The sequence below is a fragment of the Corvus hawaiiensis genome, chromosome 8 (assembly GCF_020740725.1).
Source record: "Corvus hawaiiensis isolate bCorHaw1 chromosome 8, bCorHaw1.pri.cur, whole genome shotgun sequence".
Taxonomy (NCBI): Eukaryota; Metazoa; Chordata; class Aves; order Passeriformes; family Corvidae; genus Corvus; species Corvus hawaiiensis.
The window spans coordinates 20278807-20300744 of record NC_063220.1 but is presented as its reverse complement, the minus strand read 5'-3'; the positions used below and the strand labels follow the sequence as shown (position 1 = coordinate 20300744).

The 21938-nt window shown below is 35.9% G+C and overlaps 1 protein-coding gene across 3 annotated transcripts in view; it reads right to left on the bottom strand.

The window, feature by feature from the left end:
• The window catches only part of TM9SF3 (transmembrane 9 superfamily member 3), a 46942-nt gene that overhangs the window by 17423 nt on the left and 7581 nt on the right, over positions 1–21938 (bottom strand). For 2 of the 3 annotated variants that reach the window (XM_048310445.1, XM_048310446.1), the window contains exons 2-9: positions 21027–21222; positions 14453–14575; positions 9451–9611; positions 7249–7326; positions 6177–6308; positions 5494–5660; positions 3016–3110; positions 1009–1139 (exon numbers count right to left, since the gene is read on the bottom strand). In XM_048310445.1, the coding sequence (XP_048166402.1) occupies positions 1009–1139; positions 3016–3110; positions 5494–5660; positions 6177–6308; positions 7249–7326; positions 9451–9611; positions 14453–14575; positions 21027–21222 (1083 nt within the window). Of the gene's footprint in view, positions 1–1008; positions 1140–3015; positions 3111–5493; positions 5661–6176; positions 6309–7248; positions 7327–9450; positions 9612–14452; positions 14576–21026; positions 21223–21804; positions 21920–21938 lie in introns of those variants that run through there. The other variant, XM_048310444.1, reaches the window with a different exon arrangement.

Sequence of the window (21938 nt, the reverse complement as noted above, 5' to 3'; positions counted from 1 at the left end):
TACAATATACAAGACAGAAACTTCTGATACTAAGCTTCATTTTGTGGTAGATTTAAACTAAGAAGAAATCCAAGGCTACTTGAATATCTCTAAATTATTTGAACCTAACATATCACAAAAACTGATATGCAAAGAAGAAATCTCTATAAAATGTTTAAATTCCAAGATTTGCTACAGGTATTATTGAAAACAAAACAAGACTTCCTGTACTAAGATATTCTTTTAAGTTAATGGTGCTACTGCGCAAACTTAGAAAAAGCAATTTTATGATGTATATTTAAAAAAAAAAATTCTGCTTTAAAACAGTAGCCCTTATAAGCTCAAATAGAAATTTTGCCCAAGTGGCAAGTGATTATTTCCTACATTTTATTCACAGGATTATTTGAGGTTGCTTGGAAGGGGCCAACACAAACAAAATCCTGACAAAAGACAAAGCAAATAGAGAACATCATCACGACTAAATGAAAAAGTACTACAACAAGTATAGTTTTTCAAGTGATAGGGTAAATATACAGACACAAGACCATAACTGGACAGTAAATAACACTGAACAAAGTGAAAAGGGTGAGTCATTCTTGTAAAGACAGATCTGCTCAGAATGTCTTAGCTTGTATTGCTGCCTGATCATTTATTCTTATTTTTTTGCTTGATTGCAATGATTTGGAAGTATCTTTCACTTGGAATCCCTTTGTATTTCATTTTATATTATAAACAGTTTGCACTGGCCATGCAGAAGGAAATTCAAGTTGCTGACTTTCCACACTGTTAAAACACTAAGCTTGAATACAAAGCAGAAGTGTCATTTTAAGCACAGAGAAGACTGGTTTTGGCATCCAGCAGCTGTTGCTATTGTCATTAAAATGAATTATACTTGAAGCACCTTAACCCCCTCCCACAAAAAATCTCTAACTAGATAAAGCTATGACTCACAATTGTACTTAGATTTTAAAAAAATGTCGTTTTTCTGTGTCGACAGTGGAGTTTAAATTCTCCAATAAAACAACTCACCATGGTTGCAAAGGGTATAGCTCTTGAAGCATGGTAATAGATGGCAATGAAGTTGATGAAGAAGGCAGTTCCACACACCATTGCTGGAATAAGGAAGGCTCCAATGAACATCTGCTTTATCCATCGCCTTCCTGTAACAAGGGACATTCCAATGGAACTGGTAAGATACAGCATATTTTTTTAAAAATTTACTAGCAAGCACTCCAGAATTTAGATGCTTGACTACTTCTCCCACAAAAAGGCAAAAGAAGTAAGTAACAACATACTACATCAATACAAGAGCCAAGGGCAAACGAAGTTTCATCTGACTCCTGGTAACTCATAAGATGCAGCACATTAATCAATTTATTAAGCCAGGTAAAGAGACAAGAAAAGGGATACAGCATGAGAATGTTTCAGCTGAAGAACAGCATATGCTGACTAAGCTGGCCAAAGAACCCAGGGTGTGAAACCTAAGGGGGTATGTAGCTGCAGATAAGAAGAGACAGAGATAGCAGAGCTGGCCCTGTGCAGAGCCTGCTCCCACTCTAACTGCACACGAGAGCTCAGCACTGCTCCCAGGACAACTCAGCACCACAGCTGCTTCCAGACAGCACCTGCTCTGGGTTGGCTTGATCCAACCAAGCTAATTGCACACATCAGGATGCATTAAGGAACTGGCTATCCCTGATATAAAGCAAAATACCACAGCATTTATCATACAGGAAAACTGGACTCTTGACATCTTCAACAGCAGAAAAAGTAGAAAGAAAGTGATTTCTAAACTCCAAGCATCAAGGGAACAGCAACACTTGCTAGTAGTCATTACTAAGTTTAGAGCTCCCTGAGGAGCTCAAAGAAATCCTTTTGGGCAATACCTTAAAAATTTTCCCTATCTGTAATCCCTGTACTTTTTATGCTCTTAAATACTGTCTATATTTATATACCACGATATCAATATGCAGTAAGTAAAAACAGTAAAGAAATAGCAATTTTTTTCAAGACAATCCTATGTATTTTCACCATGAGCCAACAAAATCAGCATTTCAAGGTTTGATACATGTTTGATCTGTAAAAAAAAAAAGGCAAATCTGGCTCAACCATAGAGCAAGGTACACTTCAGCACAGCAACCCTTCTCTAACTAGATCTGGTTTTGTACAAACTGCTAGGTTTATAAACAAGCCACATGAAAATAAACTTCTACTCTCCAAACTCAAAGTGCAGTTGAGATTTAACACTAACAGGTATACCATGCTAAAAAGATGCAGATTTTCTTTTGTGAACTTACCAGAATTATTTTTTTTAAGCACTCTAGAAGCTAATAGGTATTGATTATTCTTTTATTGCAGCATAGGGAAATGGATGAAGCTAGTGCACTGCAAGAATCTAACTGGTCATAACTCAGAGGCATAGTGGGGAGCATTTGAAGACAGCCTGTTCAAATCCGTCAATTTTATTTGGCTTCTGCTCTCTACTGATGCTCATTTTGACTTGCTAAGTATAAAGTAGAGCATATACTGGAAAGTAGAACATCCTTCTTTAAAAGACGATATAAACGGTTTTCCCCATCCACAATTAGTGGTCTAGTAAATAATAATACTCATCCTTTTTGTGTTAGCCTAACATAACCCCCCTAGTACATACAGAAAAGGACCATGTAGGAGTCACTGGGAGAAGATGACACGAACTGTTTAAGGTTACACAAAGGGAAAGGCTATTATACTCTGTGGATGTCATGAGCCAAAAGATTATATACAAGAGTATAACAAGCAATTCAGAAGTCACAACTGTTAACAGTTCTTTAGCTCTTTTAAATTAACCTAAGACTCCAGCTACCTCTTTAGAAAGCGTAGCCAGTACTGAGTAGATAACATGAAAGGTAAATATACTCAAGATAGTTCCCATTTATTAAGAATTTAATGAATTCCATCTAACTCCGTGAGGACACTCTATTGGTGCAAATCAGAAAATAATAACTTCTCTATTTAACAATGCAATGAAAATGCTGGAATATGAAAACTATTTACCTCCTTGTCTAGCATAAAGGCTTCCTCCAAAATATCCATTCACTGGCGATGTTGCAGCATAAACAAATATAGCTGTACTAAGCATTGATCCTCTCCTACAAGAAGGGATGTTTTTGGTAAATGAAATAAAAAACCAAACATGATTAGAGAGAAAAAAATAGTGTATTTTAAGCAGAAGCAGTTATTTAATATTTTTATGTAATACAAAAATTCAGAAGTGCTTAAACTGTAAAATCTGCATAAGAATGAAAACTGTTTGTATACAAAGCTTTTGGCCAAGTCTAATTCAATGTGGGAAAGAGAATTTTGACATACTACATTCTTTTCTAACATGCATTTATTTTAACTGGAGTACAGAATCTCACCTCTGATAAATATACTCTGACATTTGGATGTGTGTACTTTGTGCATAAATAACTATTTACATGACATACATTAAGTGTAAGATTCAACTGTAGATAAAATGTCAAAAGGCCAGCATTAACAAAAATATACTAAGATTGTGAATGATGTTTCTGCCATCCCCCAGAAATTAACTTTTAAGATCGAAAGTGTTCATCTGGCAGAAAATTAGATTTAGAAACTATAAATACTATAATGAAGTCACAAATCAGCATCGAGTAGTGCAATCAGAAGAGCTTAGTAATTTTTAAATGTCACCCCATTAAATGTTGGGCTACTAATTTTGGCATAATTTTTCTGAAACTTTACAGGCAAAGCTAATAATTTTAAATCAAAGAAGCCATTTCCAAATACATTTAAAAAAAATAATATCTAAGAATAGGAAGATAGAAATTTTATTCATTAATAGAGTTGTTTCTCCACATCCCTCTGCTATTCTTCGACAGCAAATAGCAGTAGGTTTTCAGCCAACTTACTGTACTTTCATCAAATTAGTTGCTCTGAGAGATTCTAGTTACTGCCATTTTGGGCTCTGAGGAACCATTCCTGGATGCCTGCTGTACTCAAAGAAGCAATCTCTAGCACTTAAACTTCCATGACTGCGTGACCAAAGCAAATATACCTGCTGGTCACACACACTAAAGGACTGTTTTGCTAACATTTGTTTTTTAAAAACTTCCCATAACTTAAAACAATTTAGAAACACATGCAAAACCCCCAAGAGCAGGCACAGTCTGAAATGGCACTGTCACTGTATAAATCCAGGCTACCAGTAAAAACATCAGACTTGGTGCTATTTTCCTAAACGGAAGAATTGTCTGCACCACATTTGGTCAGTTGTTCCACTACACACCCAGAATTAAATCCACTTTGAAAGTGACAGAAAGGCCTATTGCAATAAAAGACTAAGTGCACATATCTTTTCAAAAACTACTGTTCTGACACATTTTACAACTGTCATTACCAACTTATAGCTTCCCTACAGGGCACATATATTCTGAAATGGTTTCATTTTGTCCTCTGAAGGGCTGACATGCTGCACTCTTAAAAGTGTGTATGTAAGCCTGTCTAGAAATATAACCATGAGGCACAAGGAGGGGAATAATACCCTATGAAAAATGAAAATATGCCAACATTCTGGTACTATAGAGTGGCTTTTTAAACACACCATTAAAAGGCCGCTAAATTCAAAAGCAAGAGTTCTCTCTAGTGGCACATTAGAAGTATTACACCTTGTTAAAATCAAGGTACAGTGATATTCACAGTCAAAGTTTAGTCATTGCTTTAAACAAATAACTTGCAAAAAATCAAAAAAACCCCAAAACACAAGCCAATAATTCCCTCCAATGCCCAAAATAAAATCACTACAGAAACAGATGCAGTCCATCCAGTCACCCAAAAATCTCCATCAGATTAAGAGGTAAAGGAAAAAAAACTGGTGAACTACAAGTAGTGTGTTAAATTTAAACTTGAGTATTATTTCTTTATTTTAAATTATTTATTTCCAGTCAGGACTACAGCCCACCTGTTGCTCGGGATTTTACATCAACACAGGCTGAGCACTATGTGTTCAAAAGAACTTAAGGAATTACATCTTCATTCCCAAGCAGACTTGTGGGTAAGACTGACTTAATACTGACTTGCCAGCAGAAAACAGAACTATTCACAACAGAGCACACTCCTACTTCAGTTTTCACAGGACATGGTGGGGAAATTGTGTCAGAAATACAGTTAGATCTTGTTACTCTGGATGAAACCAGGAGTGAAATATGTAACTTTTAACATATATTTCCCATATTATCTACTAGTGATTCTGCAGAACAACAAACTAGTTTCATAATAAATCATTCAAAAAGCAAGCACTAAAAGAGAAAATCAAAGGAGACCAACTAATGTGATAACAGCAGGACAATGTTTCATTACAAATTAAAAGAGCACTTAATACTACATCTGATCTACAGATTATGACTTAAGACTCTCAAACATTTTTTTCAGGCCAGTTAGAACAATAATTTTTGTAATTATTTTGTTCACTTAAACATTTATGTATGGAAGACATGACACAATTATACTTACTCTGTGTATAAATCTTCTATCATTGCAACAACAATGACTATAAGAGACACAGCAAAAATTTGACAGCCAGAACCAATAAGCGATGAAAATATTAGAGGATGACTGGATGGTCTAAACACATCTCCATGGACCTGCTTCCACCCATACTCATCACCTAGATCTCTGTCCTGGGAACAACAACAACAAATTTAAAGTCTAGTCATGACAATTAAAGACAAACACGCAAGCTAGATAAAAAAAGGTCTGATGTAATAAAGCAACTTCAAGTGCGTCTTCTCTTCTGAATGCATCAAATCTGAAAGTTTACTTTTCAGATGCTTAAGGAAGACAACAACAAATTACTACCTGAATGTATGACACAATAAAATCTATCAGAATCCCTCCTTGTCCCTAAAGCCTCTGAGGTGCTTAGGAGTACACCAGGCTTCTACTACAAAGTCTGAATGGTCCTAGTTTATCCTAAGGTTGGATATGAACATTAACACAGTGACTACAGAGAGATTTTTGGGTTGCAACCTAGAAGCATGTTATAAAGAAAACCAGTAACACTTTCAAGACACACAAAAGGCAATTTACTGTCCAACTGAAGAAAGCCATCCAGAGCTGCTATCACAATGAATGTATGACAAGAAAACAATAAGCCTTAAAAAGAGACCTTTTAAAGCATGAATGCAAGATCTTACCATATCATCCATTTCTTCCTCCTTGCTGTATCTTGCATAATCTTTTCGCAAAGTTCTCATTAATATCATAGACACTAGGCCAACCAGAAAGATCACCATCATAAAAGAATTGAAAATTGAAAACCAGTGAATCTACAAAAAGAAAACACACCCAATAAGGTTTAGAACTTAAATGTGTAAATGCGTTTCAAATTGTTCCAAGAAGGATAAATTGTTGCCTATACAGACAGCTTGTCACCACTAGCTAAGTAACAATAAACCCTATTGTAAGGGTAAAAATGTAACACTACATTTTTAGAAAGTGACACTAAAACTGGCCTGTGAAACACCATACATAAACCTTTTTAATAGCCAGCCTTGCTCATGATGAAGTTACCACAACTTAGTTAAGCAGCAGCAAAGTTTGAACAACTGGCTGTACATGCTCCCTTGGTAAACAAAAGGCAATATAATGTACTGCTGCCTTCCTAGAGAAGGGTAAGTAGCAAAGCCAAAGGAACTATTGCTTTGCACAGGATCAAAATGTGCAGCAGCATTATTTTTCCTCTCAAAAGCATATCCTTCTGGTTTTCACTGAGCTCCAAACTGAATGCAAAATCTCTACTTTCAGAAAGTAGCACAGCTCAGTATATTACCCTTAGGGAGATTACAACCACAGATTTAAACACAACTGATAGCACCAACTGGTTTAGGCTAATGCTTTTTGCTTTACATTTACTTCAGAAAGAAGTGTACCTGCGGCCAACTGCACTTATTCAGCTTACACAGTTGTACAGTTGTGTCCCTGAAGTTTCATTGCTTCTGATCACCTGAACGGATTTTCTTGAAATGCCTTGTATTTTCTGCAAGCTTTAAGCTTGCCTGCGTATTTATTGAAGCACTCTAAAAAAATGGAGCCATCCTATTTTAGCAGCAACACTACTACTTAAACAACAGCCCTAGACCTCTCTGGTTTATTGGTCCAGAATCTGGAAAGACGTTCAAAGACATAATCCAAAAATTGCATGACATCTAAACTAAAGCAATCATTTTAAAGGGACATTTTGTAAGGCTGTCTTAGAACAATACATACTCTGTGCTGAAAGAAAGATGGGTCAAGATACTTGTCAAATCGGTCTTCAAACTTCACATCTGATTTCTTCCATTTCACCTGAAGAGAGAAAAGTTTATATTTGAAAAGCTCCTTACAGTATTTTTAGCTATACTCACATGCAGAAACCCAGAGCACATATTAAAAATCATCCACTTTAGATGTTTTCTTCAATATGAATAGGTTTTCAAAAAACAATGGAATGATGTTCTTAAAGACTGGCATCTACAGGTCAGACATAGAATGAATATCAACCACCTCACCTCACGGATCTAATCTTGTCTGTGCTAACACTTAAGAACAAGGAAGAATCAGTCTTGCACTGCCTCAGTTCTCACTGTCTCTGTGAGGCTAACCAAAGATACAAACTTGTACTTGTCAAATACAACAAACCTTTTCCATGATTATAGAATCTACAGAATGAATCTCTCTCTCTCTCTCTATTTACCATTACTATGAATCTAGACAATTTGGAAAAGTATGTGTTTATGAACATACTGTCACTGGATAACAGCATATTACTGCTGTTAGTTCTCCACCAGCTGCAGAGAGGACTGCTTTGGATTTGGAAAACATAATTGCATTAATGAACTATATGGTACTAATATGGTAGCACAAAGTATTTTTGAGAATTTTTGCATGATTGCATTTAAAAATTAAAATTAAAACAATTTTAGAAACTAAATACAAGCTTAACTGAAAATCTCTTTCAAAAGCATGCCAAAAAATTACAAATACCAGGATTTTTAATGAAATTGAAACAAATGCAGTCCCCTTGTACATATCTATAATACACGAGAAGGAACTATCCTTTTCAAAAGCTGTTCTCTTATTGAGTGTAGAAGAAAGCATATAAATGTAGATTGAACACCCTAATCACTCACCACAGTCCTGAGAAATATAAAAACCCCACGACTCCAGCAGTACTTACTTTGAGGTTTGATACTAATGTTCTTCAGTTCAAATTACAACCTTGTTCAAGATTAGTAGCTCAAAACATTAATAGCTTTCAAAACAGTTTTAAGCAGATACATTTCTCATTAGAGCATCTGCCACTATGAAGCACAGCTTAGAACAAATCCACCAGAGACACTCTGTGAATTAAACACCACACACAGGCCAGCCCAGCAACTGCCCAGTGGTGCCAACAGAATCGGACATAGAAGTCCTGAGCTTTGTACATAAAAAGTATTTTAAGGGAATATCTTATGTTATTTTCATTACTGGCTGCTACTCAGTGCTAACTTAAAATTTAGAGCAAATGGACTTCACAATGCTGGTAGAATTTGAAATAGCAAATTCTGAAATTTCTACTATCAATTTTGCAGTAAAAATAGGGAGATCAGTGTAAATGTAATTCTGAAAAGTCCATACAAAACCTAGTTATCTGCACTTCAAACTGTACAACTTATTCAGCACAAATGTAATTGTGGCAAGAATATCCTCTGAAATAAAATCCTATGCTGACATCCACTGCTAACACATGGTAGAAAAGCAATGCATTAAGAAATGGTTTCACTATACAAATGTGGTGAACATGACAAGTGAACCATCACAGATTTAAGTAACATCAACTATGTAAAGGGGAAAGCTGAAAAACTTAATTTGTTGTCTCACCCAGCAAGGATTGTTTATTAATTACCTTTTATCACAGCAACTCAATATCATAGCAGAAGAGCTTCAGAAACTTAAAACCTTATTAATCATATTATATAAATAAGAAATTTCTACTGGAATTGCAAAACAAAGTAAATTTTGATATTAACTGCTTGCAAAGCATAAAGGCTTACAGTGGGTTCTTATTGTAGCTCAGATTCCAGTTCAAACCTATGATGCAAATATCAGAAGTCCAAATATGAAGACAATGTGTACCTTCTCAAGGGTCCTCTATACCTCTAGTCTCCATCCTTTCAGGATATCTTCCTTTCCAACTAAAACACTTTGCTGCACATTATAGAAGCTCCAGTTTGTTTGGAGTATTCCAAAAATCATAATTTTACATTTGTTATTAATAAATCTATCAAGGTTTTTCAGCAACGGAACAAAATAATTGAGAGAGGGAAGATGCATCTTCCTCTAACATAGCCTGAAGTATCAGTACATGTTGCAGTATACAAGTACCTATTTCTGAGTTATTTCACCATGTAGAATTTCTTATTACACCTGCATCACCAAATTACTTACTGAATATGACATCTGGATTTTTGTGTTTGGTACCAATTTCACCTTCCCTTCACTGGTCAGATTGACATCTACAATTCTATTTCCATTGAAACCAATTTCAAGTTTTTTGTAAGTCCAAAGGTAATAATCTTCTCCATTTTCATCTGCTTCTCCAACAATCCCTGCATAGGAAACAAGTGTAAGCATCTATTACAGGTACGCTTTTCAGATATTTTGCATTTATTTTTAAAAAATACGGATTACAAAAGTTTTGCCAGCTAAAAAAGCAACATAAATAAAGAGAACACAGAAGACCTTATGCTCTTCTTTTCAACACTAATACCTGGACTCCACTTTCAATCCACAGGTCTCTGCAAGAAGCATTTTGTAATGGCATTAAAAGAAAAACCATGCAGCTACAAACACTGCAGAAGACCCAACAATAGTGCCTCTACTTTTGTTTGCAATTCTTACCAGATAAACAACTAGCTAAATACATATTCATCTTCCCTAACAGAACTTAGCCAAAACCTCTCTAATTTTCCATCTTCCACCTATTTGTTCACTCAGTTTTCTTCCTCTTAAAAATTTTACTTTCACTCTGTAATCCTCATTAGTTGACTTCCCAACACATGCTTTGTGCTCTCGTTTGCACACAAGTTTCCAATGCTTGCCAAAAATGTGGTTTTATATTAGGAAGAAATTCTTTACTGTGAGAATGGTGAGACACTGGAACAGGCTGCCCAGAGAAGTTGTGGCTGTCCCATCCCTGAAAATGTTCAAGGCCAGGCTGGATGGAGCTCTGCGCAACTTCATCTAGTGGAAGGTGTCCCTGCCCAGGCAGGGGTTTGGAACAAGATGATCTTTATCTTCCCTTCCAACTCAAACCATGCAAATCATTCTATGAATAAGTTATTAATTTTCAGTAAGTTAGTGCAAAATGTCTCATCTACTACACAAGAATTCTCGAGACTGTACTATGCTGAGTGAAAATAGAAAAAATCTAACAGTCAACAAGTTCACAGGCTACAGGTTGTCATCTTCGATGTCAAGATCAAACATCACATACAAAATATATAGGACAGAAAGTCACAATAAAAGCAGCACTCAAGGTATACAAGGGTGGAGCGAATGGGACAACAATTAGGCAAAGGATATGGAACAGGCTATCACAAACCACCAGCTACATGAAGGAAAGCCCTTTGTGCATCATCTGTGTTTTTTATGTCAAGTTTTTTACTCATGCTCATATGTCAGGATTGCCTTGTATATGCCATCCACATGAAACACGTGCCAGTTCGTGCCTCCACCATATAGCCTGGCGCCTGGCATGCCATGTGTTCCCATGGTAGTATCCAGAACCATGACAATACAGACCTCTAAACTACTTAAAGAACATTTTGATGTTCTGAAGGAATGAACTACCACAGTGCTCACTGAAGGAATGAACTACCACAGTGCTCCACATACTTAGGGAATGTCCTGGAACAATCAAAGCTAATCTCTTGTGCCACTGTGGGACAGCAATTCAGGAAAAAATATAAAATGGAATAATTTTTTCTGGAGGCACTTAAAAAGATCTGGTTGCCTTTTTCAGGTTAGAAAATAGTATAAACCTTCCAGAGCCATCAAACAGCAGTTTGATGTCATTACCCTCAATTATCAGCAGTTAATGAAGGTTAATTTATGCCTAGTCTTTACGGAAAATAGAGTACTCCTTACAGGGTATTTTGAGGACTTCTCAGGAGGATTTTAAGAATTAATGATACCAGTGAGCCTTAGCAAGGTGGAAAACCATAAAGAACATAAAGGATGAACTTAACTAAAGTTTGCCAGGAGACAGGAGGAGTGCCGTGAATACATCTGGATGAGCCCAGAGAAGTGAATGGTCTGCTTTAAGAATAGAATTAAAGAGAAGTTGCCTAGAATTCTCAGCACGCCTTAGCACCATCTGAATCCTTTTCTTTTAAACTCTTCAGAGATAGCTTTCTTTTGGTAGCACTAAAAAAGGACTCTACCCATCTACATTCAGGGAACAAAATTTTGGTTTAATCCAGCTACAAGATGTGAATCAACAATGAAAAAAATAGGATATTGGGTGATACAGTATATACAATACATGCTGGCTAGTAAGGTTCTCAAGATAGGTAATCCAAATAAAGTGGATCAACATGACAGCCCTCACACAGTAACAAAAAAAGTCACTCAGCACAAGCTATTTTTAATGCAAACTGAGGGTAACCAATTCTGGACACTTTCTTCATAAAACCAAAAAACCCCTTCTCAGTATTCAGAGTATTTCTGAGATGCTGTCATAACTACTTAAGTTCTTACACCCACATATCTTAAACAGTCCTAATGGTTTTCTTCTTTATAATTACTGACATTAAGTAACTATTTAGAAATAGTTACAGCTATAAAAAGACAATCGAGCAAAAGATACTTGCTTTCTTTAGTCTCTCTACCTGCCACCACATTACGTGGTACTAGACAAGTCTGTACAACACACTGAAAGGCACCAGCAACCTGGCTGAGGCATGTGTACGGTATCATTCATGCCATATTCAAAACAGAAATACTTAAAATGAAAACTGTTCAGTGAGCAGCAAAAGTCTCAGTGCTTTAAGTTTTAAGCAGCCCTCAGAGCCTGAAACATTTCTGTTGTTGGACAGAGACCCAGGAAAACCAAAATTATTGCAGGTCAGCTATATTCACAGTTTTCTCCACTGTTCTGGGAACATAAAGGTCCAAAAGATTCATTCAGACTTACAGATAAACACTTTTGATTGGTTCAGGTGCATCAACTGCTTTCTCAGCCCCCTACCAAGAGCTGATTAATTTTTTTGAATAAAAGTCAGGCTAAGATTGACCAATCTGCAGTCCTGCTAGTTTTACCTAACCCTCAGGAGACACAGACCAAAACTGTCAGCATCGCTTGCTTTCACACCTGATGTCAGGTTATATCCTTACATAATATTAGCAGTACTTATGATGCTGCAGTCAGCTATTATGTAGCACAGCTTGAAATCCTGGTTCTCAACTGTCAAAACCAGCTTCTTAATGTCTTAGAAAGATGATACCCAGATTCTACATGTTTGTTAGCTGACTTCTTGTGCATAAAAAGGATACTACTGGGGAACATTAAAAACACTGAAATCACAGGAAAACAGATTTTTAGCTGAGAGCATAAAATTTGTCAGTGTATAGGAGATTTAGTACGTATGTTTGTTCTTTGGCATTTTAGATGATGAAACATGACCAGAAAAATCAATCCTAAAAAAGAAAGCCTCCAAGACTTGTTAGTCACATAGGATTCCAAAAAGTCAGCTTAGCATCCATCATCCCTGGGCAATTCAAAGCCTACACACCTGTCACTAGTCTAGAAAAATAATTCATTGGTCTTTTGCTGAAAGGCCAAAGCCATAAAAAATATTATAGCAACAACTGTCAGTCATGCATGCTTTTAAACAGCCTACCAGCAAGTGCACAAGTAGTACAGTAAAGGCCACACCAAGTAATTCAGGTCTACTCCAAGTCCTGCTACAGAGCCATCACACACAATAAGCAAATCAGCTGAAAAGAACAAAATCAATACCTAAGTACTTCTCCTCAGGCATGATAATGGTATCTCTTGAAAACAGACACATTAAAACAAAACCAAAAAAACCCAGACCTTCCTGGCGACCAGATAGATAATAAATAAATAAATAAAGTGTTAATATTTCTGCCATGTTCATCAGACAGATATTTTCTAAAACCAATTAAAATTACAGGACTAAAAAAAGGCACCCTTTGTGTCAAAACGAATGAATGATGGATAGCAATATTCATACCAGCTATCAAAGAACTTTTTTCACATGACTTGAACTGCGTTTTTCTAGGTGTTGTGGCATTTTGTTTAGTTTGGGCAGGTTTACCTCTTTCATGGAACACAGGCAACCAAGACCTTACCTTACCAAAACATTTCATGGCTGTTTTTCATTTCCTTTCAGTTTATATCTACCGACAGGGAGATTAGGCCTCGGGGAGTTTGTTTGATTGCTATCGGTGCAAAGTGTAATCTGCAGAGCACTCCTTACTAGTTATATGATCACAGGTTATGAGGGAGCAACAAAACACAGAGACCTTAGGAGACAATGGCACTAAAGATACACACATTTTTATTCAAGACACAAGCACTTCTTAGCCCAGATTAATAATATTCAGCAAAAGAAATTTTGAGAACTAAGAGGAGAGGAGAAATTTAAAAGAACAAGTAAAATAAAACTCCATATAAACACAGACTACAAAGCAACACTGTTAACAGCCACTAAATTACCATAAAAGTAAACCAAACAGCTTTTGCATTAGTAATAAAGTAGCAAAATAAATTTTCAATTCTGAAATAATTTTATGAAACCTGTTATTCAGGATCACAGTAACACGAACCTTATGTGTAACCTATCTAAATACCACTCACTTGAACATTTGAACAAGTTTAAACCTAAGAGCTTACTGTTATTTAATCAGGGCTTGAGAAACAGAATAGCTTTTCACTGTTTTTGTAATTCACTAGTACAGCCGTTCTACTGTTCTTTCAATGCAATAATCCTTCAACTTATTCCACACAGAATCACACAGAATTGATTAGGTTGGAAAAGACCTCTGAGATCACTGAGTCCAACCTATGACCTAACACCACCATGTCAACTGGACCATGGCAGTGAGTGCCACATGAAGTCTTTCCTTAAACACCTTCAGGGATGGTGACTCCACCACCTCCCTGGGCAGCCCATTCCAATATCTAATCACCCTTTCTGTGAAGAAATTCTTCCTAATGTTCAACCTAACCTTCCTCTGGTGCAGCTTAAGACTATGTCCTCTATTACTTCGTTTCCTATTCTTGTGAATTTGACTTGCATGCAAGTTTTATATTCTTGTGAAATTCTTGTAATGAAGCTTAGTCATTAAATGACTCCATGGAACCCACCAGAACAGGACTTGAGTAGGTGTAATCCAGTTATTAATGCATAATATCACTCACCCCATATTGGCAAGTCATCAATATACATCTGGTACCAATAGTGATTTTTGATAGCATACACAAATGCATCTCTTCTTCCCTTGTCCAAGTCAACTTCACAGTAAGTAGTCTGCATTACATCATCTGCAAAAAATTAAACCACAATTAAAGATTTATTCATGAACTAGCTCAAAGTGAAGGCAAACCATGCAAATGGGGGAATGGACATTGCTGAAGTCTCCAAGCTGTCTTGGCTATCCTCAAGTAGGTAACCAAAAAGGACACTTTAAAAGGAACCACTAAAGCAAATACATGATTGTTTACAGAAATCTACACTGCTGCATGCAGAAGCTTCCAACATATCGGATAAGGAAGGGTTTCACAGTATCCTTTTGCTGCTTCACCCACACTAAATTAAGGTACAAAAGCTGATGGCAGATTCACCTGAACAGATCATGAGACCTCTTTAACAAGAGGTATGAAATTATTAACAAATACCTAAAATTGTTTACAACATTATCTCTCTATTTTAGTATAGTCAGCCTCACTGACTAGGAATAGTGTTTGTAAAAAAACCTTAAAACTTTTTAAAGTTCTCAGCAATTTTGAAGAAACTACCACTAAGGGAGAAACAAAGCAATCAGAGTAAAGATAGGAAAAAAAAAAAGGAGAGACGACAAAAATAGGACTAATGCAAAGAATGTACAAGAGGCTGCATTTGAAAACCCACCTCCTTCAGCCAGAAAGCTATTCTTCCCCATCTACAGTTCCTAAGTTATACTGTTAGCAGCCATTCTTTTGCATTCCAGTTTCCTTCACTAATGTTTCCTTTTCAAGTGAAGAAAGACAAAAGGGCATATTTACAGGACTTCAGAGAGCAACAGATTCAGACACAAGCTCCCTCATCTACATCTTAGTAATTGTTTTCACGCTACAAATAGTGAAACACAGTACAAGTAAAGAATTCCATCTTCTCCTCTCCTCTTTTTTGTCATCACTGGAATTGAGGACCCATTTTAGTAGATAAAATTAATTTATGCCCTAAGTACAGCTCTAATCTGTATCAAAATTCAGCTTACTTTCTTCTATACACTAACTACAATATAAAGCTTAAAAGGAGAATCAAATCACCTGCACAGAAAAAGCAAAGGCAAGCAGAATATTTAGATAAACAGAACACAAAACATAATTTCTCTAATAACAACAAAAATCAAAATACGTCAAGTACATCTGCTCAACAAAACTTTTTTTCTGGAGAAAAAAAGAGAATAACAAAACCATTCAAGTCAACAAATGCACCAAGAAGATTTTTAGTGCATGGACAACATTTTCAGGGCCCATACTGGTACATTCAAGAGAGGGAAGCCATTAAAGTTGGCACCACAGCTGAAACAGACGTACAAATTCAAGTTTGCACTTACACCTCTACTGAGCTGGATCCTATACTTTTTGGACTATGTTTCCTCCCACCCCCAAAATGCCTCTGCTTGGCACTTTTTCATTTTAACAGATTTTTTAATTGTCTTGACATTAATTAAAAGGACAAAAAAGAAGCCAACCCACAAACCCCAGAATCATTATTTTCTGGATTTGTTGCTAAGTACGGATTCTTTCCAAAATATTTGGCACTTCACTGTCATACTATATTCAAATAAAGGATAACACCTTTCTAATACTACATTTTTTGACTTAAAGGATTGTTCAACACACAGGTCAAATGAAAATATGCCGTGAATTAAAACACAGGTAAAGGAGAAACTGATAGAGGCTGTTAAATAAAGCATTTCCCAGTGCCAAAGCAAGAAGCCTGTTTTGGATAAGTGTTATGGGGGGGGCAGGCTGGCTTTAGGTGACTCTGGCTCCCAGCGGTACCAGCACAGGTAGGTTAGACTGCAACCTACTCTAAATTACTCCAGGGGCTTTCAGACTGTGGAATTTTTTCAGTTTGACTAACTGAAATGAGCCATTCTGCATATAATGCTTTAGGATATAAACAGTGAGGTTTGCTGCTGTTAAAAAAAAAAAGACTTTGAAATATCATTTGAAGTGAAATGACTGCATTGACACCAGTCTGCAGATAGCACTGTGCCACGAAAAAACCTGTCTTCACCCATTTTTATAGATCTTACTCCCAGCATTCAGAATACCAGAAGACATCACAGAGATAGTATAATCAAATCTGGATTAATTCTGTTACAAGTTGCTCCAGGGCACACACATAAAACCCCAGTGTTATCATTAGAAACAATCTCATTCAATTCTTGCAAAACACAGGCATGACATTACATAGGGACTATTATGTCACCCTCAGCCATACTGCACTGTACAATTCCTCTCACCTCCCCCTAAAACAAGTGAATGAAGTCATGTGCTCCTTTCTCCAGCCACTGACAGCTGAAGCTGTCATTTAGTTACAGGACAGGATTAGGTGGTCAAGCTTAAATCCACTGTGTTAAATTACTAAATGAAAGAAGCTTAGAACAGCATTTGGTGGCTGGGGAACCCGATGTCTACTTCATTACAGCTTTACCAGATCTAAAGTTTTTTTATGTTAGAGAATTCTTATCCAAGTTATGGCTGGGTGTGTATCTAAGAGGAGACTGAAGTTAAAGGCAGGTTTTGTGTTGCATCTGCATCAGGGATGTCAAAGAGGTAATATCTGCTTTGTAATAAAGCTTCAGTAACATCAGTAGCACATTCAGGAAGTTTTTTAAAAGCATGAAAGCATGACTCATTAGAAAAGCAAGTGTGCTTAGCCAGATTTCAAATTTCCTATGAACAGCCAGATCAATGGGGTTTTATTCAAGTATGTGAACCATATTAAACTTCATTATATCTGACAACACTAAATGTCATCCTGGATGGCTGCCATATATTCTAGAGGCGTTGCAGAATGAAGTTTGGGCGAAGAATTCTCCATTAGAAATACGGTCATTTAGTAACATTTCTGAAGAAGTGCAAAATGCAATTCTGTTAAAACATCCTGTTCCTCTTTCAATTCATCTTCTCTAATGGCACTGTATGGTAACACCAAAATTTTCAAATTGAAGTTGCTGTGATCCCAATGTTCAATATATTTAATAATTTCCTAGGTCTCAGGTGTAACAGAACATGTCACTCAAATACTTGAGTAAAAAACTTGTCATATTAATTAAAAAGCATTACTATCCTAGATTTAGCTTGACAAGATAATTAAGTCAACTGAAAACTTAAAGTTTATATTACAATGTAAGTGTATGTTAATAATTCATTACTTTCTTCACACAGGTATTTATACAGACTTCACACCTGTGATATAAGAACAACATTGCTCATACTGTAACAGAAGGAAAATCCAGCTATCTTGTATGACTGCATGTGTCCTTTCAGAGGCCACACTTAAATACAAGAAACACTACTTCAGGGAGACTTGAATACACTGTAGATTTGCCCCACCAGTCACCACTATGAGAGTTCAAGTGGAAACCTTCACTCTCAGAAGGGCACATTTCTGCAAAATCGTAATTTCTTTATTCTAGTTCAAAAACACAAGCAATGCCTACTGATTCAACTGCCAGTTTTACTTACACAGTTTAGTACTTCAGCTAATAACAGCTGTAGCCTAAACAATTCTTTGAATACGATGAACCTTTACCTGCTACTGCTGTCCAGTCAAACAGTGTTGAGAAGGGAATTGTTTTTTATTACAGAAGCAAATTTATTAGAACAATTGTTATTTCCCCTTTACTCACTTCAGAGGATAAAAACATAGAGTATGAAGTTCAAATCTAATTTAATTTTGTAAACTCATAAAATACTCATTTAAAGAGAAAGAAATGCCTGTAACTGTTAATCTTAGCATAATGCCAAATGCACATAAAGAAAAGCACAGATGCCTGTTAACTCAGATATGATTCACATATTCATGAAGAAAATCTGTGCAAGTTTATAACTTATTATCTTAATTATTTCAGCTGCAGATTTTAGATACTCAACAGTCCTTGAAGCTGTATCTTTTACTTAAAAACACATGAATCTATTGGAACCAAACCAAGCCTCTGTCTGTTAACAAAAAGGAAAACAAAAACCAACCAAAAAACCCAGACCACCCACAAAAACACCAACAGCCCTGTTTCAATTTAATTGCAGCAACTTCTGGACCACTGGTGCAGAGTTGAAGCATGCATCAATCACACTGAGATAAAACTTATTCATTAAAAAAAAATTATTTCAATTTCACTGATATAATCTAGTTACAAGAAAAAAAAAAAAGAAAAAAGCAAACACCACTTCAGCAATAACAAGGTCTACCTTTAAAATGTCACTGAAAAACTCAAAAAGTGAGCTACCATCACATTTCAATAATCAAACTGGAAAATAATTGCCTATACAAATGCTGAACTTTAAGGACTGGTCTATAAAATCCAAATTTTACAACACATAAATTGGATATAAATTGTACTGGGTTCATGACAGCTTTTAAGCCTCTAAAAAAATGAATCTCACATTGCAATCCTCTGCTCTACTTCTTTCCTTTAAAAACCCGTATATCAAGGGGATTTGGATTACACAAATTTTACATAATTTCATATTAAATACTACTTTCATGTTAAATACTAATAATTACTGTTACAATTAATTTATACTTGTTGCTCTGAAATTTGGAAAAAAGACTATTTTAATACTTTTAACAGCAGAATAAGGATAGTAAAATAGACTTGACTGCCATTCATAGATTTCACTTCATGGACCACTGCTAGAAATACTGAAACAGCTCCTGATGCAGAAGCTGCTGGATGACAGTTAACAGCAAAGAGATTATTGTCTTCATCTTCTATCCAGAGGATAGAAGACTGCAAGAGAAAAATCTAGAGATGCATGTACACGTACAGTTTCACACATCATATACACATACTTAGTAATCAACCAGCTACCATGTATCATCTGCTTTATAAAAAACATCTGACCTGCAGCCACTTTGGTTGAGAGTTCAAGTCACTGCAGGTCCAATACAGATTATCAATATATACTAAGGTTCAAGATGTTAATAACAATAACTAAATTTTTAAAAATTCTGTGCATTGGCTACATCATAGCAGTGAACATCAGCTCACAAACCATCTAGTCTTTTCAATTTGGTGCTGCACCTAGAGAGTGCATTTGTCACAGGAATGAAAGAATCTCTTTGTGAAGTTGGGGTACTTGAAGTAAAAATTACACATTGAATTGGCTGTCGAAACGAACATTTACCATATTCTGATAATAGAAGTTTTATTAATCTTCACCACTGTGTTGAATTGCTGCCAGTTGCCTTCACTGTTCTTTCCATTTTGTGTTTCTGAGGACATTCTATGAAGTTTGACAAGGAAACTATTTCTTCCACATTGAGTAAAATTTGCAGCATGCTGCAAGTGTTACAAACCAGTAGTGGGGACTGTGTTCCAGTGTTTGTACACATACTGTACGTTTCTTAAAAGGAAAGATTCAACTCCAAACTCCTTTAATGTGGCAATGCTATCCTATATGCAAATTTAAAAATTATGAAGAATTTAAGGTATTAACAAACTTTCTAAAAATCTTTTATTCAACTTATCCTACTGCTACCAAAAACATCATCAGGTCTCTTATTTTGCATACGTCCAATTTTGGATAAAACTTTTACAGCTTACAAAAGCTAAATCCCATCTGACTGTAAATGCTCAGATGAGATACTATGTTTAAGTTGTCCATCCAGTTAAGCACTAGTGATGCAATGAAGTGCAGTGTTCTGGAAAAAAAGATACACAGAAACACAAATTGAATTAAATTTATAAATGTTAAAATTCAAGAGGCAAAAATAATCTGTTAAATATTTGAAGTTCTGCAATTACTAGCCACAGATATCTGAAAGGACACACACAGAGAAATTATGCAATAGAAGACTCAGGCCTTAATATCAGGAAATATATTTGCGGAAGAAGTTAAATGTTTTCTCTGGAACATTACAGCAAGATGGTGAGGACAGGAAACAACAGGAAAAAAAAAAAACAGACCAGCTTCATCCTGCTCCATCCTGACTGGCATATAATGAGTTTGAGACAATATATAAAGGTATTTGTCAAAGTTATTTTGAAATAGACAGTAACCAGAAGGACACAATCATCTTTGTGTTGAGGTGGAACTTTGAGATGTTGAGCCCTTGCTACCTCTTTGCAAGGTAGTATTTGCAGGTATTCAATTTGTATTCAAATATTGTATTCAAATATAGATTTGCAAGTATTCAACATCACAGGAAAAAATTACATCTTCAGAATTGATAATTCTAGAATATTAATTCCAGTACCTATTTAAACATTCATACGCAGAAAACTTAGTTTTACTTTGTAAAATGATATCAGTTACTTCAGAAGCACACATCTGCTACAAGCATACTCCTTCAAGGGCACATAGATGGAAATTTCACTGTAAACTCAAAAGCTAATGGTAGTACACAACCTTGCAGGGTGTACCAAACAACAATAAAAAATACACTCAGTTTCTAGCAGCAACAAAATTTCAGTTCTTCTCATTAAAAGATCAAGTTTGAAGAGTTTGTGTTATTTTTTTTAAGTGACTAAATGCACTTTGAATTGCTTACCTTTAAATTTGATGTCAAGACCACTAAACTCCAATTCAACTCCTTGAAGTGCTTCCCCTAGGGTTTCATGGTAATGGCTGATGCTTTTTTTTGATCCCACACAGAAGGGGAGAGAGAAGTATTTGTATGTTTCTTGGCGATTGTGGTAGGGTCCTACAGTATTCATCCATAGAACAACTTCCTCTTTATCTTGGTACTGAAAGATAAAGTTATTGAGTTAGATGAGAAGCCCAGCAGAATAAAAATGTTCAAGAAGCTCTCATTCATATTAACTAGAAGGGCAGTTAATCAATCACAGGCAAAAGTTACACTTAAAGACAGCTGAGCATTTTTGTCTTTGCATGACAGGGATTCTAGGATAAAATGTTCAGCCTGCTTTCTTAGAAAAAAAAGCCAAATTGATCATACAGTTTCTTAGAGCCTATCAGTGAAGTATCAGACGAGAGGGATTTAAAAAGACATAGAAGATGCAATGAGCAGAAGTGGAAAGAAGCATGAGTCTTGAAAATAAATAAGCTTTTACTAATTTTGTGAAAACATAGATCAATTAAAAGCAAAACTCTGCTTATCTCAACTGAAAGAAAGGAAACACCAAATTAAGGTCTTTGTTAAACAAGATCTTCGTAAAGAAGTCAGGCATTCTACCCACACTGACAGACATACTGTATTTTCCTAAAATGCAGCTCCCTTTCATTTTAGCAAGGATATAAATTGCATTCAAAATTCCCAGAAGAGCACAATGCCTCACAGGAAGCACTAAAATTAAACTGTTGCATACCTGCAGTAGCCAAGAGCCAAAGACACACAGAAGAACTGTATTTTGATGCATTTCTAACATTCTCACAGAGAAAAAACAGAACAGCAAGAAGTCTGGTGGCTGCCATGAAATTCTCTCTGGGAACATTCACTCTT